The 22,430-nt window shown below is 45.5% G+C and overlaps 1 protein-coding gene across 2 annotated transcripts in view; it reads right to left on the minus strand.

The window, feature by feature from the left end:
• Positions 1-22,430, minus strand: part of Grid1 (glutamate ionotropic receptor delta type subunit 1) — a 703,077-nt gene that overhangs the window by 210,824 nt on the left and 469,823 nt on the right. For both annotated transcript variants that reach the window (XM_048801681.1, XM_048801682.1), the window contains exons 6-8: positions 18,512-18,682; positions 6,398-6,559; positions 4,796-4,915 (exon numbers count right to left, since the gene is read on the minus strand). In XM_048801681.1, the coding sequence (XP_048657638.1) occupies positions 4,796-4,915; positions 6,398-6,559; positions 18,512-18,682 (453 nt within the window). The remainder of the gene's footprint in view (positions 1-4,795; positions 4,916-6,397; positions 6,560-18,511; positions 18,683-22,430) is intronic.

A 22,430-nucleotide genomic window follows, 5' to 3' on the forward strand; every position in this document is an offset into this window, starting at 1 on the left:
ATTGCCTCAAGTTCAGAAAGGCGCGCTCCCTCGCTCGCTTGCTCGCTCTCTCTCTCTCTCTCTCTCTCTCTCTCAAGATCTGCCTTCCAGCACCAGCATAATCATATGTTGTTGGTGCTACAGAATCAAGTCTCTGAAGTCTCTGGGCCTCAGTTTCCCAAATGGAGCTGTGTAAAAAATAAAACACAAAGATGCTGGGGACAGAGGCAAGTGTGAAGGAAGCCTCGGGGTTCCCTGCCCCAAATCCCCACCTACTAAAATCACCATAGGTGTGCTTCTACGACTGTCCAATATATTTGGGTTCCAGTAAAGATCCTGTTTGAACAGACTTCCTCATAGGGCTAAAGCAAAGCTTGAACACCACTGGACTAAATACTTCCTTGGTCTCTCCTTACCATAATTCAATCCTCATCTCTAGAAAGAAGCAGAAAACATCCACACACTCTCGTGTAGCACCAGGGTCTCCTTAATCTTGAGATGAAAGGCATAAAGCAAACCCACAGGCTCTCTGGATGCTCCCACCCACTTCCCCACCCTCCTTCCCAAGAAGACTCACTGCCCTTCACTGAGTCAGTGAATCAGGTAGATACCACCCAAGGGAAATAAGGTTTGAAGGGCCTGCAGGCAGTTGGCTATTTTCCCAGGGTTTTGCTGCACCAGGGACCCTGTGTTAGTGAAAGGAATTAAGCCCCCCATGCTGATGTCATTAGAATAGAGAAGGGCAGGCCCAATCTGCAATCAGGTCATGGAAAAATGTTTCCCCAGGGCTATAACTGGTCCACAGTCCATGCATGTTTATGGGGGAAAAAAACAACTGTTTTCCTTCCCTCATTGATCACACCAGTACCAAAACAGCCCTGAAAACAAACCTCACTAGAGGTGAAGCTCTCTAGATAATCCCTCAGCCCTGGTCTTTATAAAGAGTGGCCATCTACTCCTAAGGCACACAAGGAAAGCTGGGTAGTGCCTGGGTGCACAGAGCTTACTGACCCCAGCTGCACCACTCAGGGCTGTACAAGAGGCCCTCCCATCTCTGGCCTCTGGTTTGGGCACATGGTGAGATTTGGATTTGCCATCCAGGACATTGTGAGAGGAGACCCATGCCTTTCTGCTCTAATAGGGTCTAGGGTAGATATCTCAGAGAAGGAGCACAACACTGATACCCCATGTCACAGGAGTATTCTCCCTGCCAAGTGCTGTGTGGGGTAATTCTACCAACCAACTCTTCTACCCCACAAGGAAATTCACATCACCTGCACCTTCAATTTGAAAAAATGTTCAGAGAAGGAAAGGGGCAGAAAAAACCCAGGAGAAGCGGAGCCAGGAGTGACACAAGAGTCCCAGAGCTGATGAGACAATGTATGAATAATGCCCCTTTGTACACGGTAGATATTAACAGTTCCTGCTGCGCCCCTCTTGTCCTACACCAAACAGCTTCCCATATTCCTCCACCTTGGGTAATTTTACTACAGGTGGCCTCCAACAGATCATGTCATGCACTAAGGACATTTGTATGCACAAGTTCATGGGAACTTCCTTTGGAAATTCCTGTCCTAGCAAAAAGAAACAAACCAAGTAGAAGTATGCAGAGTTCTGTTACAGTTCAGACACCTGAAAAAACATGTTCCCAGTGGGATGAAGCATGGACCCCCTCAAAACAGGTCAGCCCACTCCAGTGGGGACTGGTGCTGACTTCCCAGCAAACACTGCCCCTGGTGGCAGACCCAGGCCAGACAGCTCCAAGTACAACACACAGACCATTAATATTTTGCCAGGAGTTACACAGCAAGCTGGCAACATAGACCTTTGATTTTGTCATCCAGTGCTCCCTCAACAAGAATGCGCTTCCTGGATGAGATAATTTAATTAGTATTTGTCCAGCACCCTGCAGCGAAAGGCGATCACCCACTTGTTCCTTTCTATGCAGGAGCTGAGTAATCCATGGTCTCTTGATACCACTTAATCTAAACTGTCTCTGTGACTCACCCTCCCTGATATTTCCTTCCAGGGTATTTAGTTTAAGAAAAATATCCACTTGCTCCCTTATTTAAACTGGCTCTTTTAGTTTCAATCTTCAAGAAACTACAGGGTATTTTGTTTGGTTTTGCCTGCAATAGTTGCCTCTTGATTTAAATATATATGATGTCTATCATGTTTGCAGAGAACCCCTGACCCTGCCCGGCACAACAGCATCCAGCTGCTGGCTGGTTTCCCTAGCAGCTCTGTATGGTGTGTGGTCAGAGAACTGCTACCTAGGGCGGGGGTAGGGGGGTGCTCCTCAAATAGCTGATCTTTGTATTGCTTTTGTGTGTCTCAGGATCCTAACTGTACCCTCAAGTCTGCCACGCACCCTTGATTATTTTCTCTCCTGTGAATTCCCTTTATTTTATTCCTTAAATCACCCTGATTTCCCAGCATCTTCTACCAGGGAACCAAAGCTCAGCCCTGCCTTCAAATGCAGCCCTGTACCTGTGACTCCCTGTCCCAATCCCCTCTCCTTGCTTTATCCCAAAATTCTTCAGATCTTGCTTTAATGCACCCTGGAACCAAATAACAAATGTCTGTTGTGATAAGTCCCATTCCTTGCCTTCTAGATAACTTCTCCTTACCAGTGATAAGCTGCTAGGCAGACAGATAACAACTGGGATATGCAGTTATTAAGGGCAGATTTTAAAATGACAAAAAGATACATTTTAAAATAATGCCCACTTGAAAATCAGCTTCCTTTCCAACTCAATTACATCCAGGCTGCCTGCTCAGAAACTCCTTATACTGAGAGATTCTAGCTCCCATTGGCTTCAGACTTTTGAAGAGTGTTGCCTTGGCAACATGGAAGGCCTAGACACCTGAAACAGGAAGTGGAGGACAGAGTGCCTCCCTTTCCCTGAGGCACCTGGAGTGGTCTGCAGGATGCAGGGCATGGACCTGCCTAAGAAGATGCAGGGATCCCCACACCCAACATTCTGCCCACTGTAGGAACCTTGGTGATAGAGCTGAGCTGGAAGAAGTGAGGTGGGTGCTAGCAAAGGAGCTAGCAGGAGGGCCTGATTGCCACTAGCCTCAGAGGAACCTTCAGGAAGGAAGGCAAGTACCCAAGTTCTGTGGTTGATATGAATGGTCATTTTGGCAGGCAGTCACACTCTGTAGTAAAAGATTACACTGGAGGGACTGAATGTGCTCCCCTGTCCCAATTTCCTCTAATTGAGTGGGAATCCAAATACAAGCCAATTTTTCTTGTAGTCATGACTCAAAACAATGTTGACCATACATTCTCAGCCCCCAATCAAGTCTCACAGTTTTGGGCATCCCCAACAGTCTTTATAGGCCAACCTCAATTTCTTTAACATTTCAGGTCACACTCTGGCCCTATAGAGTGCCCCAGGGTAGCCATCAATTCCCTGGATGGCACCACAAACCACGCTTCTAAAATGTCATTAGCCACTGCATCACAAAATTATTGAACCACCTTGAATTTATATGACCCACCCAGAGATTGTCACATGACGGGCTGAAAGTCCTCCATTCTCCCCCATCAGACAGGGATCCTAGGCCATTATACCTCTCCCTGGGCATCCAGTCATCTTACACATACTGTCACTTCCCCCTTCTTGATTTCCAGCTCTTGTCCCCTCTACAACCCCACACATGCCTCCTTCTACCATGGCCCTCCAGGAGTAAAACCAAAAAAGTCCTCTACCCAGATTCTCAGTGCCCCAATACCACTTAACATTTGTCTGCCTCTCCACTGCTCCTAGCCAATGTTGGAGGCTAGGCTAGAAGGCTATTTGCTGAAGGGCTATCCAATCCCTTCTTAGGACTCATTACCTGCAAGATTGTCCTTCATCTCCTGAGTACATCATTAGTGGAGACATCTTCCTCTGAAGTATATTGAAATACATGTGTGCATTTGTGCTTATGTGTGATTACACAAACCTGTGCCTAAGTATATGCAATCAGTGAACACTTTAACTTTTTCCCCAAAAGAATGAGCCCCTGTGGTCCCTGAGCACTCCCATCTTCAACTCTAACAAGCTGTATAGACCATTTCTGTGAATGCCTCCAAACCAGCTGGGTCAGCCAGGCCTGAGCAGCAGTCACTGTCCTTCTATCTGCACTCCCATCATTAGCTCCATGCTGGATCACAGTGACAGATCTAAGATCCATCATTCAGATAATTCTTCCAACCTATTACTCATCCTATGGACCTCTTGATCCCAACCCCTATAAGACTCTTGGCCTCATAGTCCCCCTTAACTTTGAAGATCCCCATTCAGGTGAAAGTCCATCTTGCCTCTCTTTAATCCTGAAAAACTGTCCACTTTTCCCCCCCAAAAGGGGGAAAATGGCAGAGTGTCACTGGAAAGATCCACCCCCCAGGCCTGCCACCTGCATCAGCATCAAATAGAAAGGCCAACCTTACTCTGAGTCACTCGACTCATCTGTCCTTCCCTTTCCACTGGGCTCCAGCACTCCCCACTCATCATCCTCCTCATATATCATTGTTTTGTTCATGGCCTTGTCTTACTCTTGGATCTGCAGAATGCTCTGTTGTTCCCAGGGGCCCCTGCTGAACTTAGTCTGTACTAGACGCACTTCCTGTCTGGAAATCTGCCTGTGTCTATCCCCGTGCATGCCCCATCAACACCAACACCAACATCAACAGCAGCAGCAGAGAGAGTTAGAGGAGCCTTCAATGCCCCCTAATACTTGCTGGGAACACAGGGGCCCAAGACTCTTGCTGTCTTCCGTGGTTCCACAGAAGGAAGGATTGGAAGGCAGGGACTCTGAAGCTTACCTTGCGCATGTCTTTGCCAAAGGTCTCACTATAGGTTGTGCCAAGGATTTCAAACTGGACATAGGGATTGGAGCTATCCTCCCGAAATTCCATCACTCCCGTGAGTCCAGTGATGTGACCCTGCAGGAGAGGAGGAAAGGCCATTGAAAAGTTGGGGTGGTCAGGGTAAAAGATGGAATCACTAAGAATGAAGTGGTCACCAAGAAGAGAGCAATCAGGGTCTTGAGGAGGTTGTAGATGGGCTGTAACAAGGACTTAGTCACTAGTCAATGGTAGTTCTAGGGTCTCAGAACAAGATCAATAGGCCATTTTCTTGCAGGGGAAATCCCTAAGGCTTGTACCTGACATTCACAGAGTCAATATGTTTATGGTTCCTGCTATGTGTCTGGCACTGTACCAGCTGTGAGATTAAAGACAGGTGGCTTTTATCTCCACCCTACTGAGACTTAGTCTTCTCTAGTCCCTGCTCCAAGGGCTTCTCTTAGCCATACCCAAGAGGAAAGTCAAAAGTCAATAAGAGCCCTATCTGACATATGGCCATAACCTGAAGGGGCAGCAAGGATGATCATTTCTTGAATCCTGGCTTTGCTGATTTGCCACCTTGAATGAATCATTGCCTCCCAGCTTCAGTCTGAAATTAATCAGATCCACATCACAAAGCCCACAAGAACTGAAGGAGACAATGTGCACAAAGCACAGCGAGAGGCACCAATTGACTGTGGTGCACCTGCCAGCCCCATGTGGCTCTCCAGGGCTCAGCGGGCTCCATAGGGGCAGCAGGCAGCCCGGTACTGAGTGAGCTGTGGTGATTTCCCTTCTCTCTTCAAACCTAGGGTAAGGATCTCACCCAGCCTTATCTCTCATGGAACCGGAAGAGGCCCAGAGGCTGAGCTGGCCCACGAGGGGCTACATTCTGTTCTGGGCTACAGTAAATTCAAACAACATGAGAACATGCCACTGCTATTGAAACTATGTGTAATTTGTTGTGACTAAAACTTCTAATACTATAGATTTCCCTACATCCTTGTTTAAAGCCTCAAAGCCAATTTGGTACAACAAGTGTTCCATGGAATATCCAATTCACTTCAAATCCAGCCTTCTGACATGGTGCCAGTCCTCAACACATGGTACACACCACATGTTCAAAGTACACATGTGCATATGTGTGTATACCCCCCCCCACACACACACACCCTGAGATCCTAGCTGATCAGCACATGGCAGTGCCCACTGAGACCACCTCTCTTGTAGAGAATGGCAGCCTGCAGGGAGGGATACCGGACAGATATGGATAGGCAACTATCTCCATATTTTACTTGCTTGTGACCTTGGGTAATTTATTTAACATTTATAAAGTCCAATCTCCTTATATTATAACGGAGACAATAATAGCAACATAGCCCTGGACTACAGATCACCCATCTTTCAAATGCTGTGACAAAAAGAATAATAAAGTGAAACCTGCACAAGTGACAGAGGGACAGCCATGCAAAGAACCCAGCTTCAGGTCAGCTGCTGAATGGGCGGGGGGGGGGGGGGGGCTGCAAAACAGATACCTGTCTTCAGCCTTGGGCCACCCAGGAGGGTGTGCCCCTCACATACCTTTTTGATTGTGTCCAGCATGGACCTCCCTCCATTCCATGGCTTGGTTGATTTCCGTATGCAGTTGAGGCTTGCCATACTGTGCCACTTCCGGTCCTCCAACTTCCTATGGAAGGCATTGGCCAGCATCAGAACGCTGTCGTACAGGTAGAGGTTGGAGATCTGCAAAGATAAGGGCAATGAAACTCTCCATTGGTGCATTTCTAGAGAGCTCTTCTAGGGAGAAACCGGCAGAAAATTGGAATGGTTGGGACGCAACACTAATGTGTGCTGCCCAATATCTATGCCATGAGCCTCTGGCTTCCTGGAATTCATTTGATAGCCCAGCCAGGTGCTAGAGTTCCAAGCAGGATAAGACCTAGTCTTGCTCTAGGGATGAGAGTTGGAGGTTGATGTGTACATCAACAAGGAGACTCAGTGTGACCAGCACAATGATTGACACCTGCAAGCAGTCAAGTGACCTGCAGGGTAGCAAATATGGAAGGAAGAATGGGCAGAAAGCTTAGAAGGTTTAGTAGGACATTTGCAAAAACACGAAGGTATAAAGGAACAGGGCCAGTTAAGGACAGGCTCCACTGGAGTTCTCTGTAAAGGACAAGATAGTAAAGATTTTAGGCTTTGAGGGCCCTACTCAACCCTTCCATTGTACCCTGAAAGCAACCATAGATAATATAAAAACAAATGGGTGTAGTCATGAGTTAATACAACATTTACCAAAACAGAGACTGTGGTGGATTCACCCCCATGGATCACAGTTGGCTGAATCCTGGGTCAGAAAACCTGAAAACAGTTCAATATGATTGTGTCAACAGTGTAATGGAGCCTGGGCAAGATCAAGAGGGAGGCAGAGCTAGAGCCTGCAGAGCCTCATGGGACATGCTAAGAAAAAGCAACACAGGCATCTTTAGAGAGAAAGATAAAACTAATGGGTCTGTGTACAAAAAGCTGGTGACCAGACCTGGGCCAAGGGAAAGACCACTCAGTCACTGATAAGCCTAGGGTGAATGGTGGCCTGAGTGATCTCATAGCAACAAGAAAGATAGTAACAGGTGGTGGAGATTCTGTTGCCAACTCTGCAATAGACCCACTGCCACGTGAGGAAACCCATTTGGGATTTGCAACTGTAACCCCGCTGACTAGCTGTATTCAATGAATACAGCCAGACCATAGTGAAGACCTAGCCCCAAGCACTCAAGAACAAAGCCACAAGTGAGAAGTTGAATGATAATGTGAGCAGAGGTATTGTTGTGTAGAAGGCCAACAAGTTTGGCTCACCCTCTTTCAATTAAAAAGACCCCAATCTGGATGAGCAGGAAACTCAGTAGCCATCCTCTCAAGGACCTTCTAGGGCCCCTTAGAGAGGAAGGCAGCCCTGTTCTCAAATGTCCTCGTCATATCACCCCAATCCTCTAAGAGGTCACCAAAGCAAAGGAGTGGAGGAGGAAGGAAGGGGGTAAAAGAGAGGTAGCATCCACCCTTAGCCAGGCTTAGGGCCCCTTCCTGATAACTGTTGCCACAAACAACATTCAGCCAAAGTGAGTCAAGGGGACCACTCTCTGAACACTCAGCAGCAAGTAGCGAGCTAAAAATATTTCAAAAAAACATCACTGGATAGAAATAGGAGACCATGTTGACTTCACAAGACACCTGAGAAGATCACGTAGGTTCCTCAGGCTGCAGGAAGAGCCCCTGCTATCCCCCAACCTCACCTTCTCTGGCTTCTATGACCCTGCACCCCATGCATTGTTCTCTACTTTCTTTCTTATCCATCTTAGTCTGGGCACCCCAGGAGCAGCTCAGGAGACAGGAACTTGGGTGGTGGGAACCCTCCTCTGCAACTGAAGCTGACATCAGAGGTGAACCAAGGGAGAGAGGTGCAGGGCATCAAAAACCATCTGCTCTCTCATGACTGACCAGCAGCTCATGTGAATTCTCAAGGGTCGTTTCTACCTTAAACACATCCTAGTGGAGCTGACCACTTCCCCTTCAGGTGTCCCCATGCAATGGCCATTACCAAAGAGGCCTGTTCTCCTTGCCTGAATCTTTTCTGTGACTACCACAAGCCCAATGCCTGGTGCTCTTTATGCTGTAGAAGTGAGAAGTGAGTGGAGGAGAGACACAGGTTCCAGAGGTGACAGAGATGTGCCTGAATGATTGACCACTGCTGACCAAAACAAGTGTCCCAAGCCAAGGGAAAGCAGTGTGCCAGTGCCTCTTCAGGGGCCTGCAGCACACATGCCTGACAGCAGAGAGAAGAGTCGTTCCCTCTATCTGGAATTTGCCCCCTCTGTCACAGGGAACACCATAAAAGAACCATGCCCCTTGAGGCCTGAGAGAGCATTTCCAATAAGCAAGACGAACCCACTCCCTATTTCTGCCGGCTCCCTATTCCTCAGGAGTCCCTACTACTGTAAATTGTTTTGACATGTTTTACTCCTTCTGGAATAAACTCATAACAGAAATGTTGTTATAAGAGAATATAAGCTACTCAAGGGTTGGCTTGATTTTTTTTTTCCCCAAAAGGATAACTCAAAGCTGAGAGTCCTTGATAATGTGAAGATTTATCTTCTGAAGACATTCATGGAACTTCCCAGTCACCCATTCATAACTGATGCTATTTAATCAGTAGGGACAATTTGACCCACACACCATCTTTTTACGCACTCACATATCAGGTAGAGCTACAGTACTGTCTCAGCTCTGGCCCATCAAATTTTCTTTTTTCCCCTCCAGCACTTCTATTCACTATGAATTAAGGTACTCAACAAATAATACATGAATGCAGAGAGGCCTACAATGAAAAGGAAAAGCAGAACATGACTCAGAAAGGCCAAAGAAAGCCCTCAGTCCTCCCACAAGCATGTCTGCTTGAAAGGGGGAATGCATTCCAGTTCAAAGGGACAGGTTTAAGCAGTGCTCTTTTCCAAGTGTGGAGAGGCTTTACACTGACTTCATATCACCCCGGATACATCCTCTTCCATGATATACTACACACTGTCAGTACATAAATGTGTTTACCTCACCAAACTCAGCTCTTTAAGTGCTTATCTCTGGAATCCATTACCAACCAAGACACATGACTGGTGCTTAATAAATATTTGATGGATGGATGCACAGTAAACGCATAGATAGATGGAAAGATAAATAGATGGGTGGATAGGAGGATGGATGAATGGATGCATGGTTGACAAATGGATGGATGCATGGATGGATGTGTGGGTGGGTGCATAGATGGATGGATAGATGGGTGGATGGATGGAATGATTGAAAGATGAATGAATGGATAAATGGATAAGTAGATGGCTGTCCAGCTGACTGAATGTGTGTGTGTGTGTGTGTGTGTTGTAGTAGTAGTAGTAGTAGTAGTAGTAGTAGAATAAGTAGAAGTAGTAGTAGTAGTAGTAGTAGTAGGGTAGGTGGATGGATAAATGAGTGGATCTCATGCTACCTGGATTTCACAAAAAAGAAAAAATACAAAAAAAACAGCAAGAAAAAGAAATTCCCTGCTTCCCACTTGGGAGAGAGCTTACTTCATTTCCTCCTCATTTATAGCTTACTAAAAACATCTTCTGTTCCTCCCTTGAAGCTGTTTCCACCTACTCTATTCATTCTTGCCCCTTTTCCTGATAAGAACCTGTTTCAATTACCTCTTCCTCCCTTGGGAGGAAGTTAACCTTCCAATTATAATCTATGAATCCACCTTCTGCTCCCCAACCTCAGCATCCTCATGTAGGTGATCTACTTTGAAAACAGAATTGACTGACTATTCATTCACTGGTGGGGATGCAGAGGGCAAGGAAGACCCTATGCTCACAGTTTACTTGTGGAGAAGGGACTTTTGTGGGAAAAGATCCAAATCAAATGGTTCAAAGGCAGTCTATGCTTGAGGCCCTCTTCCGATTCTACTAAGCAGGTGGGTGAATATATGTGTCAGGGCTTGCTCTGCCAGGAGGAGAAGTTTGGAAGGAAGTAGTCTCACAGCTACATGGACACACCCCATGGTCACAAAGGAGCAAAAGCTCAGGCTGGTGCTATAGGCTAAAGGGCAGAGAAGGAGCCTTAGCCTGAAGGAGTCCTGGCCTCCATCCTCCAAGTTCAGGTTAGACACAGCAGAATTCATCAGCAAAGGGAAGACATGCAGAGCAGATACTGTCAAGAGTGAAACCTCATGCCCACGTGGTCAGGATCCCAGCACTCTGGCATGCTAAGAACACTGTAGCACAAGTGACAGAAACCAAAAATATTTCAGATGAAGGTAAATTTGAGAAACAAAAGGGAGTTCAAGGCCAAAATTATGGTACAGGAGAGACCCTGCTGCCAAGCCAAAGACCTAGATGCTGGTCAGAGTAACCAGAGGGAACAGTCAAAGGCAGACAAAAAACAGCCAGGAAAGGGCTCACAGTTTTCATGGGATCCTAGAAACTCAAACTTAAGTGAGGAGAGAGCTGGAGGGGGACTAGCTGGTTTATTTAGCCACCCTGAAGATATGCTCTAGGCTCCTCTTTCACTCATCCTCATATGATAGGACTCTCATCTGCTGCAGGTGCAGCTTAAGCTGGTAGCTTAATGGGATCAGCAAGAGCTTTGAATTCAACAGAACCCAGACCAGCTTTGCTCACTGCTAGACACCCAGTGTCTATAACAGTGCATGAGTACAACACACACTAAATAAATGTTCACTGAACAGGTGAATTAAATCTCCACTTGTACTCACTTGCTGAGTGATGTTGAACAAGCCATGTAACACCCTTAGATTTATCTTAATGACAATAAAATACAATGTGTTCTGAATCCTTGGAGAGGTGCAATGTGGTAGCCCTGATTTACTCCCCTTTGAAATGCACACATTAGTAACCCTGTGCACCAAGACTGTCCTAAGCTCTGCATGTATTTTCATTTTAAATGAAGTAGAGACAACAAGAAATGGAAGGGGCAACCTAAGGAAGAACCTAAGAAGGCTCCTAATTTCAATGTGGCAAGCTGAGGGCTTGTCCAGGGGTGCCCCCAGTGGCCAGAGTCCAGGAGAGATCTAGTACATAGAAGGTGGGGACTACCTAAGGTGTCCACCAATATCTCTCCTCCCCTTTCCCAAGGCTCCTTGTTAAAGACTTTCAAAGGGACACAGGGGTCATATCTGGTTTCTAAAGCTTGTGAGTCAGAAGACTGAGCAAAGATCAGAACTTACCATTCATCTCCAATTCCACTGCTCATCTGGGCACATGTCCACAGCCTCTCCCTGGTTTCAGCAGCACAGTCATGGCTGCCTCAGCCCCTAGGATCTGGGCCAGGCTTTTTAGGGCTGTATGCCCCGAGGTATTACAGAGCTACCCTTTGAAAGAAAGGTCAATTCTCTGTCCCTACAATGTTCTATAGAAAAACCAATTCAGGCAGGACCAGAGCATGTACAGCTGGAGGTAGAGGGGCTGCACTCTACCTGGACCAAGTCCCTGGGAGGAGAGTAGCATGGCTTACTGGAGTCAAATACCAAATATTTGCACTCAAGGGCTGGCTCAGCCATACGTGCCTTTGGCACAGCAGATTCTTTCATGAGACCACCCAGGTGTGCAAAGGAGTTAGGAAAGGCAGACAGGAAATGCCAAAACAAGGTCAGCTGCAGGCCAGCACCTGGCGAAGGCACCATGCTACTCTGTGCTCTGCCACTGAGTCCCATCCTCTGTCCAAGCTCAGGGGCAGCAGTCCCGGGGAAGCCTCCCAAAGGTTCTCTCTAAATGCTCACCACCTCCTGTCTGTCATGGCCTTGTTCAGGCACCCTCATTCTTCCCTTAGGAGATGGTCACCACTGGTCACTTGTCTCACAGCCTCAGGAAACTTTCCACCACTCATAGTCATCTTTCTTGGACACACATCCTGCTAGGAATTTCTAACTTCAGCTACCCCATGCAAAAGGTGGGTCCTCAGAAAGGAAACTGGGAAGACAGGACACATCACTGGGAGGCAGAAAAGAGAACTTAGCCAGGAGCTCTTGATGGGGGCTAGCATATCCAAAGGGATCTGCTTGGCTACTAAAGAATTAGAGACCAATCACACGAAATTGACCCAGATCCAAGGATGGGAAAAATAGATCCTATATTCTTTTGAAGAGTTAGAAATAGCATTTTCATTTTACCAGTAACTACATTTTATCTAGGAACATACCTGGTGTCAACAGGAGCAAAACCCAGTAGTAAAATTGTCAAATTGATCTTCATGAGACAATAAGGAGAGTTTGCTTGAGAGTCAAAACCCAGAGGAAGAAAACGGGAAAGACAGGGAGGCCAGCAAGATGGAGAGATGAAGAAGCACTGGGATGGGGAAGCAGTGTTTGGGAGCATGGAATATTCCCCAGCAGGAGAGGACTTAAAATATCAGAGGCTATTTGTGCAGCTGCAGTGCAAATACCCCTTTCTCCATCATACATAACACAAGTCTCTGAGACTCAGAGACTGTTTAGTCAGCTCAGGCTGCTTCCAGAGAGTACCATAGACTTGGTGGCATATAAACAATAGAAAATTACTTCTTAGAGTTGCAGAGGCTAGAATTCTATGATTGAAGCACTGGAAGACACAGTATTTCTTGAGAGCCTGTTTCCTGGTTCATAGATGCGGTCTTCTAGCTGTGCCCTTGTGTGCTATAAGGGGATAACTGTGGACGCTTCAAGTCCCTTTCATGACCTTAACTCTTCCCAAGGACCCCCACCACCCTCTCCAAATGCCATCAGTTTGGGGATTGATTTCAACTATAGAAATTTTGAAGGGACACAAGTATTCAGACTGTAGGAAGTGCCTTGCTCAGGTAGGAATTTGTTGTCTTGGGAAACCAAGAAGACACTGATTTCCCATCTGGATAAGCATAAGGCAGGGTAGAAGCAATCTTATTGGAAGCCTGGATTCTCTTCTACCTCCAGAAGTAATGAAATAGAAGCCCCTGGTGAAATTGCTGAGCTCCTCAAGACAGCTGAACTCCCAAGCCTATCTGGATGTCAGCAGGATGAGACCTCTGCATCTCCCTATAAGAACTGAAGGGAGCAGGCCTGGGGTAAACTTGTCTGCAGCGCAGTCAGAGTGTCTGACTCCCCAGCGCTGGGTGTTCGTCTTTGCCTTAGTAAATCTATGACTCCAGTTAAGGGTGCTCCAGGCTTGGCTCTGTTACATTTTAGGGGCTCAGAAATTGTAAGTCCACATTACCATGGTAAGTATCATCCTTTAAGTCAAAAGAAGATGAAGAGCAGGCCAGGGTCAGAGCCACACAGGCCAGCTGCATCTGCATCAGACCATCGTCTGCCCAACACCAGAGCTGGAAATGTGGGAAATGTTTTCATTGCAAAAGGCCGCATTTCCTCAGGGCTTCTACAGAGCCCAGGATTCTCTTCCTTCTGTCATTAATCAAGCAAAGTGGACTGTTCAGGGAAATAGCACAGAAGCAAACAGCAGGCACTGACCTCTGACCAGATCCTTAGACAGGCTCTGGTCAGCCAGCAACATCAGATAAGCAGTGGACAGAGGGTCCAGCTGGGAGGACAGGCTGATGTCCAGATGCCACAGCTTGAGGAATCCATCCCCAGGCAAGGCCTCTGTGCCAAACTGCTGCCAGCCCACCTGTCCTGAGAGAGGACATCATGGTCAGACCTAAGGATGTAGCAGATGGTGGCAGAGGGCAAAGGGGACGCAGGGGGCTCGGCTCAGCACTGAATCTAAGAGGAGAGTATGGAGGGCAGAGAGGGGCATCTGTCTCTACCCAAGGCTTTCGGGACTCCAAATGCACATACGGCCACCTGCGGTCAGAACAACAACCAGCTGCATCCAAGGAGACTACCCATGCATTTGTCCGACATGGGCTTCCTGGCTCTCCTTGTCAAATGCACCTGTCTGAGCCTTTAGGTTCACATAATCCACTGAAAATGACACAAAATCCAAGTTAGCCAGTGTGGGGAGACTCGAGAAATGCTCCAGATGAAAGACTTCTCCTGACAGGCTGACAAAAATCTTGTAGCCAGGGAAGAGTTCAGAAAGCTCTAGGGAAATAGATAAGAATGTGTGAGGAAGAGGGGGTTGAAATGCTTTAACAGATTGAGCACGATGGGGTGGGGAGAGTGATTCCATCAAGCCACTCACCATTTTTTAAATGCACAAAGAAGAGAAATTCCAACCTGAGGGAGCATTTTATAATAATACTGCATTAGCCCCCACAGCTTAATTCTTGGCTCAGGCTCCACAGTGACCAGACAACACCATGTATATGGTTTGCTTGTTCCCCTTTGGAAACACATTTAAATATAAATGAATTGGCAATGTGATAATGTGTCTGTTACTTCAATTACAGGCCTGAAGTTGCTGGGCATTGCAGTTCCGAAGACAGTATAATACAGATTTTTCTCTGAGCAAGACTGTCCGTGAAACTTGTACCAAGTCTCAGGGTTCTAAGGGACCAGTTATCACTTTTATTACTGACTGAGTCACATGAGCCCTAAACTAACTTGTCAAGAAAACAAGAATGAGAAACACCCCCAAATCAGACAGTACTTTGTAGGGAAAGATAAACAACACTGCTACATAGTGGCAAATGCAAAGCTTTTGGAGCCACTAGAAGCTACTTATTTAGGTATTTTTCTTCCAAGGGACTTTCTTTCTACTAAATAGCTACCAAAGTGATTTGCTATAATAGCGCTTGGTTGGCTTTCAAACACAGAAAGCACTGACCATAGGCCTAATAGAGGAAGATGGAGTTTCTGAGGCCAAGAGATGGATGATCTTGCAAAAACGCCCTGCTCTTGATGGTCCTCAGAGAGACTCCTAAACCAGAATTACCATCCCAAAGGCAGCCATCTGGGGGAAGGAGCTAAGATGGACTGGAGAGCTCCATTTCCAAGAGGATTTTCATTAATTTCATCAAGACAAAGTTAATAATCCATGACATCAATGTTGTTGTTTTTTTTTTTTTCCTTGAGTTGGTTGTTCCAAGCATGTTAGAGTCTCCTCAATAAATCTCACAGCTAGAGGCTAGTAGAAATTAGTTTTCCTTCTACACTATCATTAGGAAAGAAAGAAGTGGTAATAGTTTCTGAGGAAACTCGAAGGGAATGGCTTGTAAATGAGATGAATCTACAAGCTGCCCAAGTGGTTGTTGGGCAGGAGGAGTAAATAAATCCACATTTCTCTTCCATCAGACACTGCTCAGGGGGAAGCAGATGCAACCTAATGTAAGTAGAAGTGTCTTTAATGAAGTGTTTTACATGGATATGGATATGTTTTGCATAGAAAGAGATAAAGATCTCTATGGCTCTGAGAGACTTGTGTTAACACCTTCATTCTTAAGAGATTCAGCCCATAAGTCCTTACTGAGGGTCTTCAATGAGCAGGGTCTCACATGAAGTGCTAAACTGGTATAAAAGGTATGATCTCTCCTCTCCCTAGCAAGGCAGCAGTGACTAAGCACCCAGATGAGTCACATGGACAGTAACAGGTACTCAAAGTCTTGTTATAAGGGGCTGGAAAGATGAGAAATGTTATTCTACCCATGGCAATGCTGTTAAGTATACCCAGAAAGACAGGTAGAGTATATGACTGTCCATATCTATATGGCCATGTTCAGCCTTTCCATGGAAATCTTGAATGCACCTGGCCCTACCCTCAAGAATGAGGCTACTGTTCATAGTTCAGCCGTGCTCTGAATGGTTTCCATTTGTTCCTTTGCTTTGTTTTCATGATAACTCTAGTGGGGTAGGTAATATTCTCATAACTAATGGACAGAGAAGGAAACTGAGTCACAGAATAAAAAATAAACAATTATTATTAAGTAATTAGTAACTGGAGTTACTGGGATTTCTACCCAGGCTACCTGGCTGCTATTCTGCTGCTGCATCCCCACAACTCCAGGTCTCTATGGTATTCTTGAATTTTGCTCTTATGAATGCCTGGGTCTCAGTAGGAATAGAGACAGGGTAGGCTATTCCAGAATTCCTGTGTCTGATATTTCATTTACTTCACTTGATGATGTCTAGCCACACAACTCAGAGCTTTGCCATTATTTATCCTCTTATTGGGTACAATTTAGGGTGCCCTCAGCTGCACTCCGCCTTAGTCTCCTCAGTCTTTTTGCTCTGTTGTCCCCCAATTAACAGATCCCTTGTGGCCAGTGTGTCTGATGCACAGTCAAAAGGCCCACCAATTTGTACATCATAGTCCAGAGCAAAAAGAGTAATCACAGACCTTGATGAGAAATACCGTCCACCCTCCCCTGCCTGAGCCTATTCCACCTACCTTTGTGCAAAGGAAAGTGACCCCTCTTTTGTTCTTCCAGTAGGCTGAGTGCAGCTGGACTTAGCAAGAATTGGAGAAATGAATAGAGGAATATGAGGCAGGGAAGGGCTAGGATGACATGTTTGGAGAGGAGTGAAGCCCTTCATGGGGGAAAGAATCTGGGGACAATCTTCAGATATTTTCTGACCCCACACAGAGCAAATTCCTTCTCCTGCCCTGGATGGGGATGGATACTACTGCCTACCCCCTTGACTCATTCCACTTCCATCCTCGTGGACAGCAGGAATAATACATACAGAGGCCCAATAAAAGGGACTTACTTGGTCCTTTCCACCTCTTCAGTCTCTAGAAAGGAGGAAGGCAGAATAGACCAGCAGCATCCCAAAATATAAAATTGCACCAAAGGCCTTTCTGACCTAGAGTCCCAGGACTCTCAAGTTCATGGGCTCTGTGGAAGCTATTCTTATACTCTCTTGATTAACATTTTCCTAAGACTCCAGACATTTCATCCAGCTGATTGAACTGATGGGATTCCTGGTGCCTTGGGCACCAAGGAAGAGGGGATTATTTCAGCTAAAATCAATGTCTGCTGTGTTTCCCATCCACTGAGAACACATTTCTTATGTTTATCATCTTTAAGATGTGTTTTCTTCCCCCAATCCCAATATAAGATTTTATGATGTGTTCAATTATCTGGCAAGTTAAATATGTCCACTACCCACTTGAGATTCTAATAATTCCCCCCCACACACAAATTTACAGCCCTTGATACAGTGATATCAAAATGTCCTTGGTTGTGGCTGACACTCTCATGAGCAGACTCAGTCACCTTTAACGTGGCCCAGAGATACCTGCAATCAGAATCTGGGAATCCTCAAAAGCAACTCTCTAAATTCTTTCAGGGCTATGAAAAACATATGCTTTTTTCCTCACTCCAATTCTTTTCCCAGGCCTGTCCAGGTGAAGAAGGTGGAAACAGTTTCAAATGCTGCAAGGTGAGTATATTATGCATACACACTTCTGAGCAATTTTCATAATCCCAACTGGAAAAAAATTTCTGTCTTGCTCTCATCAAGCATCAATGATGGTTTCCTTGTGTTTAACATTCCCAAGAGAGAAGCAGGTTTGGGACTGCCAGTGAGTACTCACTACACTGCTTCCTTCTTGCTCCCAAACACCCAGAGAAAAACCCACCTTATACAACAGGCATGAAGCTCTTCCATTCTGTTCCAAGGCCCTAAGACAAACTAAAGCAGATTGCACATATTCTAGGGAGGTGGCCAAAGAACTGGCTATAAACACTCTGTACCTCTCACCTCAGAAAGAATGGAGCAGGTAGCCATGTCCTGGTCTGATCCCCTGACCCCTCCCTGCTTGACTGAGGATCCAGCAGTATTCTGGTTGAGCTAAGCCTCAGCATTCAGCAGATGTGCTGGGGTAGTTCCAAGTTATTTTTCAGGAGCTATCTGCAGTGACTTTTAACAAGGAAGAGCTCAAGGGAAGTCTCCATCCCCAGCCCTCACAGAGGAACCCATCCCCACAAAGTAGTCATCACAGATGTCTAAGAAACAGCAACCTCTTCCCTGCTAAGCACATAACTTTTAAATACCAGGGGCACCCCATGAGCTAACAAGCCCTGCCTGCTGACAACAGGAATAATTTCCACAAGTGATACTCAGACGCTGCCCAGTCAACTGGCTTCACCTTCAGCAAATGACAGTGTTCTAGCAATTAAAGTTAGTGGGCAATAGTACCCAGCTGGAGCCTAGGAGGTTCCACTGTATCTCCTAAAGGCGGCCAAGGGTGTGGGTAAGCCTCCTGGGTGGAGGGTGCCCAGGAGGGCAGACTACACACTGACCTGCAGCATCTGGAGGTAGCCTTCCTGGGGGTCGCAGAGCAGGGAGGAGATGCGATGATTGTTCCTCATGCATTTCTGGTTGTCCTTTGCAGATGGGAAGATTTGCCGGACCACAGTCATCCTGCCCAGAGCACTATGAACCAGATCCAGGATCTCGGGGTCACTGATTTCCTGGAGAAATAACCAGACCCATGCTTACCATCAACTCATGGACTGTCACAGGGAAGAAAAAAACATCTTGAGGCATACAGATCATAGCCCAAAGAGCCAAGGCAACTAAGCCAAAGAATTGGACCAGACTATATATTTCAGTAGTTGCTTATTTACAAACAATACTTGCTATGTTAGGTGCAAGTAGGATTATTCATTTTCCCTGAAAGCCAGAAAAAGATGTCTGACACTAACCACCAATGTGCTGGTTTCTATGGTGTCAAGCTTTTAGGAACCAATGCTGTCATCTCTCATGGTAGGTATAAGCAAGATGTAAAGGCTAAATTCCCTATTGAAAGTCATCTACCTGATTTATTCAGGAAAAGCTGGGGTTTTTTTCTGACATAGTTGATCAAAATTCAATGAGCTTCCTAGAATTCCTTAATAATTAGATTGATTTTATGAAAATATTTACATAAAAATTTTGCAAACATATCTGGGGTTTTTTTGTTTGTTTGTTTGTTTACTCATTCATTCCTTCAAATCTACCCAACACCTCTGAGGTTTCTCATTCATTCCTTCAAATCTACCCAACACCTCTGAAGTTTGTCTTGTACTAAATACCAGGGATACAGCCATTCAGGAGACAGAGATAATCCTATCCCAAGAATTTCTTTATCATCATAGATTGAAATACACTGAGTGTCTCAGGGGCTAAGGACACCCTTGTGCTTACCATGTTAGATCCATCATATACCAGGCTCTTTGCATGCAGTAGCTCATTTAGTGTTCACAACAAACTAAAAATTATGTGAGGTAGATACTACCCTTATCCTATTTCATCCTCAGCATAGAAATTGCAAAGGGAGTGGGCCCTTGGGGAGATCTGACCAGGAGGAGGCTTTTATGAGGAATTAGCACTGTAACTGAACTTGAGAATGAACTTTTTAAGCAAAGTGCTTGTGGAGGATTCAGCTGAGAAGCTGATAGTGCCACAGAAGCTGGGTGAGTTGATGCAGATGGACCCTGCTCTGGGTAGAGACAACAGGGTGAAATGCTAGAGCCTTCACCAATCTGGAGAGGGCAGGCTGAGCCCCTCTGCAGGGTACATTTTGAGGGCATAGAAGGAAGGAGTGAGTGGTCAGGGACAGGGCTAGAGACAGGTTCACGACCAGATGGGAGTTTGGGGGGTCAGTACGTTCCACTAAAATACCTACACTAAGGGCATTGAGGAGACCTTGAAAGGTTTTAGGCACAAATGAGTCATAATCAGATTTGCATTATCAAAACCTCTGGCTGCTGTATGAGAGAGGATTAGAGAGGAACAAAACTGGAAGAAGAGAGGATAGAGAGAAGAATGGCAGGCTGCACAGCTGGGCCCATCTCAGGTCTACCAAAAAATGGAAATGAATTTATGCTAAGTGTTCCAGCAGCAGGACAGAGGGTCAGCCAGGCTAAGAAAAAACTCTGGTTCACTGTCTCCAGGAAAGTGACTGAATCAGTGGTTGGTTGCAAGTCAAGATTTTAACTCTGAGAAAGTATATTTTAAAAATAAGCCTTAAATCTTCTTCCTTACAGATGACCCATTCTAAGCTCTGAGACCTGTGATGGCATAAATGGAGCTAATGAGGTTAGACATTAATGATCTGAGGTTTCAAAATCACTGGGACAAGAACGTTAACAGTTTATTCAGTCACTGTCTTAAGAAGCTGTGAAGCCTGGTCAGTTAAAACCACATGCTAAGTCAGGGAATGAATAAATATTAAGGGTTGTGCTTTAATGTGATCTATAGATTCTAAGTGTGCTGAACTGCAGGGATCTCAAAAAAGATTAAAGGGCTGTACTGGATTTGGCATACTAGATTTGGGTTTAAATCCACTGAAGTTTGCCTTTAAGACAAAAGACTGAGAGAAGATGATCTTGCTAGACCATCAAAGGTAAGGAAACTGGTCAGGTAGGATGGGCCCAGAACACAGTGGGAGTGGGACAGAGGACACAGCCGAGTCTGAATGTGCATGCCAGTCTCTGCTCTGTTTGCCCTGGGACCATGGCCCTGTCCTAAGCAGGTATCCAGAATGAGAGAAATCACATCCTAATCGCACAAAAGTAAGAATATAAGAAAGGGCAACAAGTAGACCACTGAGTTTTGCCTTGGAGAAGGAATAAAGAGGATTTATGTTATTTATTTATTTATTTTTAATCTAGAAAGAGCAAGAGGTCATGAAACACATAATTTGAATTGTACAGAAAGGAAGGGAATCAGAGACAGCCCACCTCCCAGAGGAAATGGGTATGTCTCATTTTGGGTATATCAAATTTCCCACATTTTCCTGATGACAGAGACCACTGTATGGGCACCAGTCATTTTCTTAGAATCCCACCTTTTTCCTTTCATTGTTTTATTAGTGCATTATAGTTATACATAATATTGGGGTTCAATGTGACATAATTATACAAGCATGGAATATAATTTGCTCCAATTCATACCCCAGTACTTTCGCTTTCCCTTCTCTCCTCCCTCTGTCTCCTTTTCTTTATTGTATAGGTCTTCCTTCTATTTATTTGAACTTTTTAAAATTAGTCCTTTATAGAAATACATAAAGATGAAATTCACTGTGATAAATTCATATATGTACAGCATACGTTAGTCAATTTCATTCCACCACTCTTCCCTTTTCCTGTCCCTCCTCCCTCCCTCTCAATCCCTTTACTCTATGCCACTAATCTCTCTCTAGCCCTTTTATTAAAACTCTCCTGCTTCCTCAGCTTCTGGGAGAAAGAGTCAGCAGCAGCAAACTCTGCCACTATGTCAGGCAGAACCCTGGAACCTCTGTTAGGGAGCTGACTCCTAAGGTTGTATAGTACCTTTCTGTAAGTATAAGCATACCTTTCCCTGGCAGCCTGTAGAAGCACCTGGGGTGAGTGGCTAAGTGAGCTTGTGAGAGCTGGAATATAAGCAGGGGATAGGGCCTCAACTCCTTGATGCCAGAGCCCTGGTCTGTGGACTGTTGCTCTTCCGTTCTGCCCTCCCAGGACTCCTTTAGGACTTGGCACAGCTCTCGGACCAACCTCTTAGCTGTCATATTCCTTCCTCATGGTGAGGATCTTTTGGAAACTTGCGGACCTTCCTGTCTCCTCTGGCTCAGTTCTCATCCACTTACTCTGGGTCAGAGCACGGTCACACAGCCTCCCAATGCACTCTCATCCACTCCCTGTTCTGCTCCCCTGGGACTATCCTCACTGCCTAGCACAGAGATACCTGCAATCAGAATCTGGGAATCCACAAAAGCAACTCCCTAAATTCTTTCAGGGCAATGAAAAACATATGCTTTTCTCCTCACTCCAATTCTGAACCTATGAGATCAGTCAATTCTAGCAGGTTTCAGCCAGACCCTGACCCTGTCCTGTTAGTCCTGCTGGATCTCTTAAGTACTGAGATAGAATAGGAGAAATAAAAGACAGAAAGGAGACAAAAGGAAGGGGAAGAGTACTATAACATTAATCTGAAAGTCTTGTGCTAAAGTTCTTCATACCTTCTCTCCCCAGGCCAGATTTTTTCCCCAGGTCTGTCACTCCAAAATTTCTAAGAAATCTACAAATCTTAAAGTTACTGTAAATTTACTCACTTATGAAAATGTACAATGTTCTAACACAGATATCTTTAGAATAGATGAAAAAAATATTTTATATCCCTTTGCTTAAAGAGAGAGAAAGAGAGGAGAGAGAGAGAGAGAGAGAGAGAGAGAGAGAGAGAGAGAGAGAGAGAGAG

This window comes from Marmota marmota, unplaced genomic scaffold, assembly GCF_001458135.2.
Source record: "Marmota marmota marmota unplaced genomic scaffold, marMar, whole genome shotgun sequence".
Classification (NCBI taxonomy): Eukaryota; Metazoa; Chordata; class Mammalia; order Rodentia; family Sciuridae; genus Marmota; species Marmota marmota.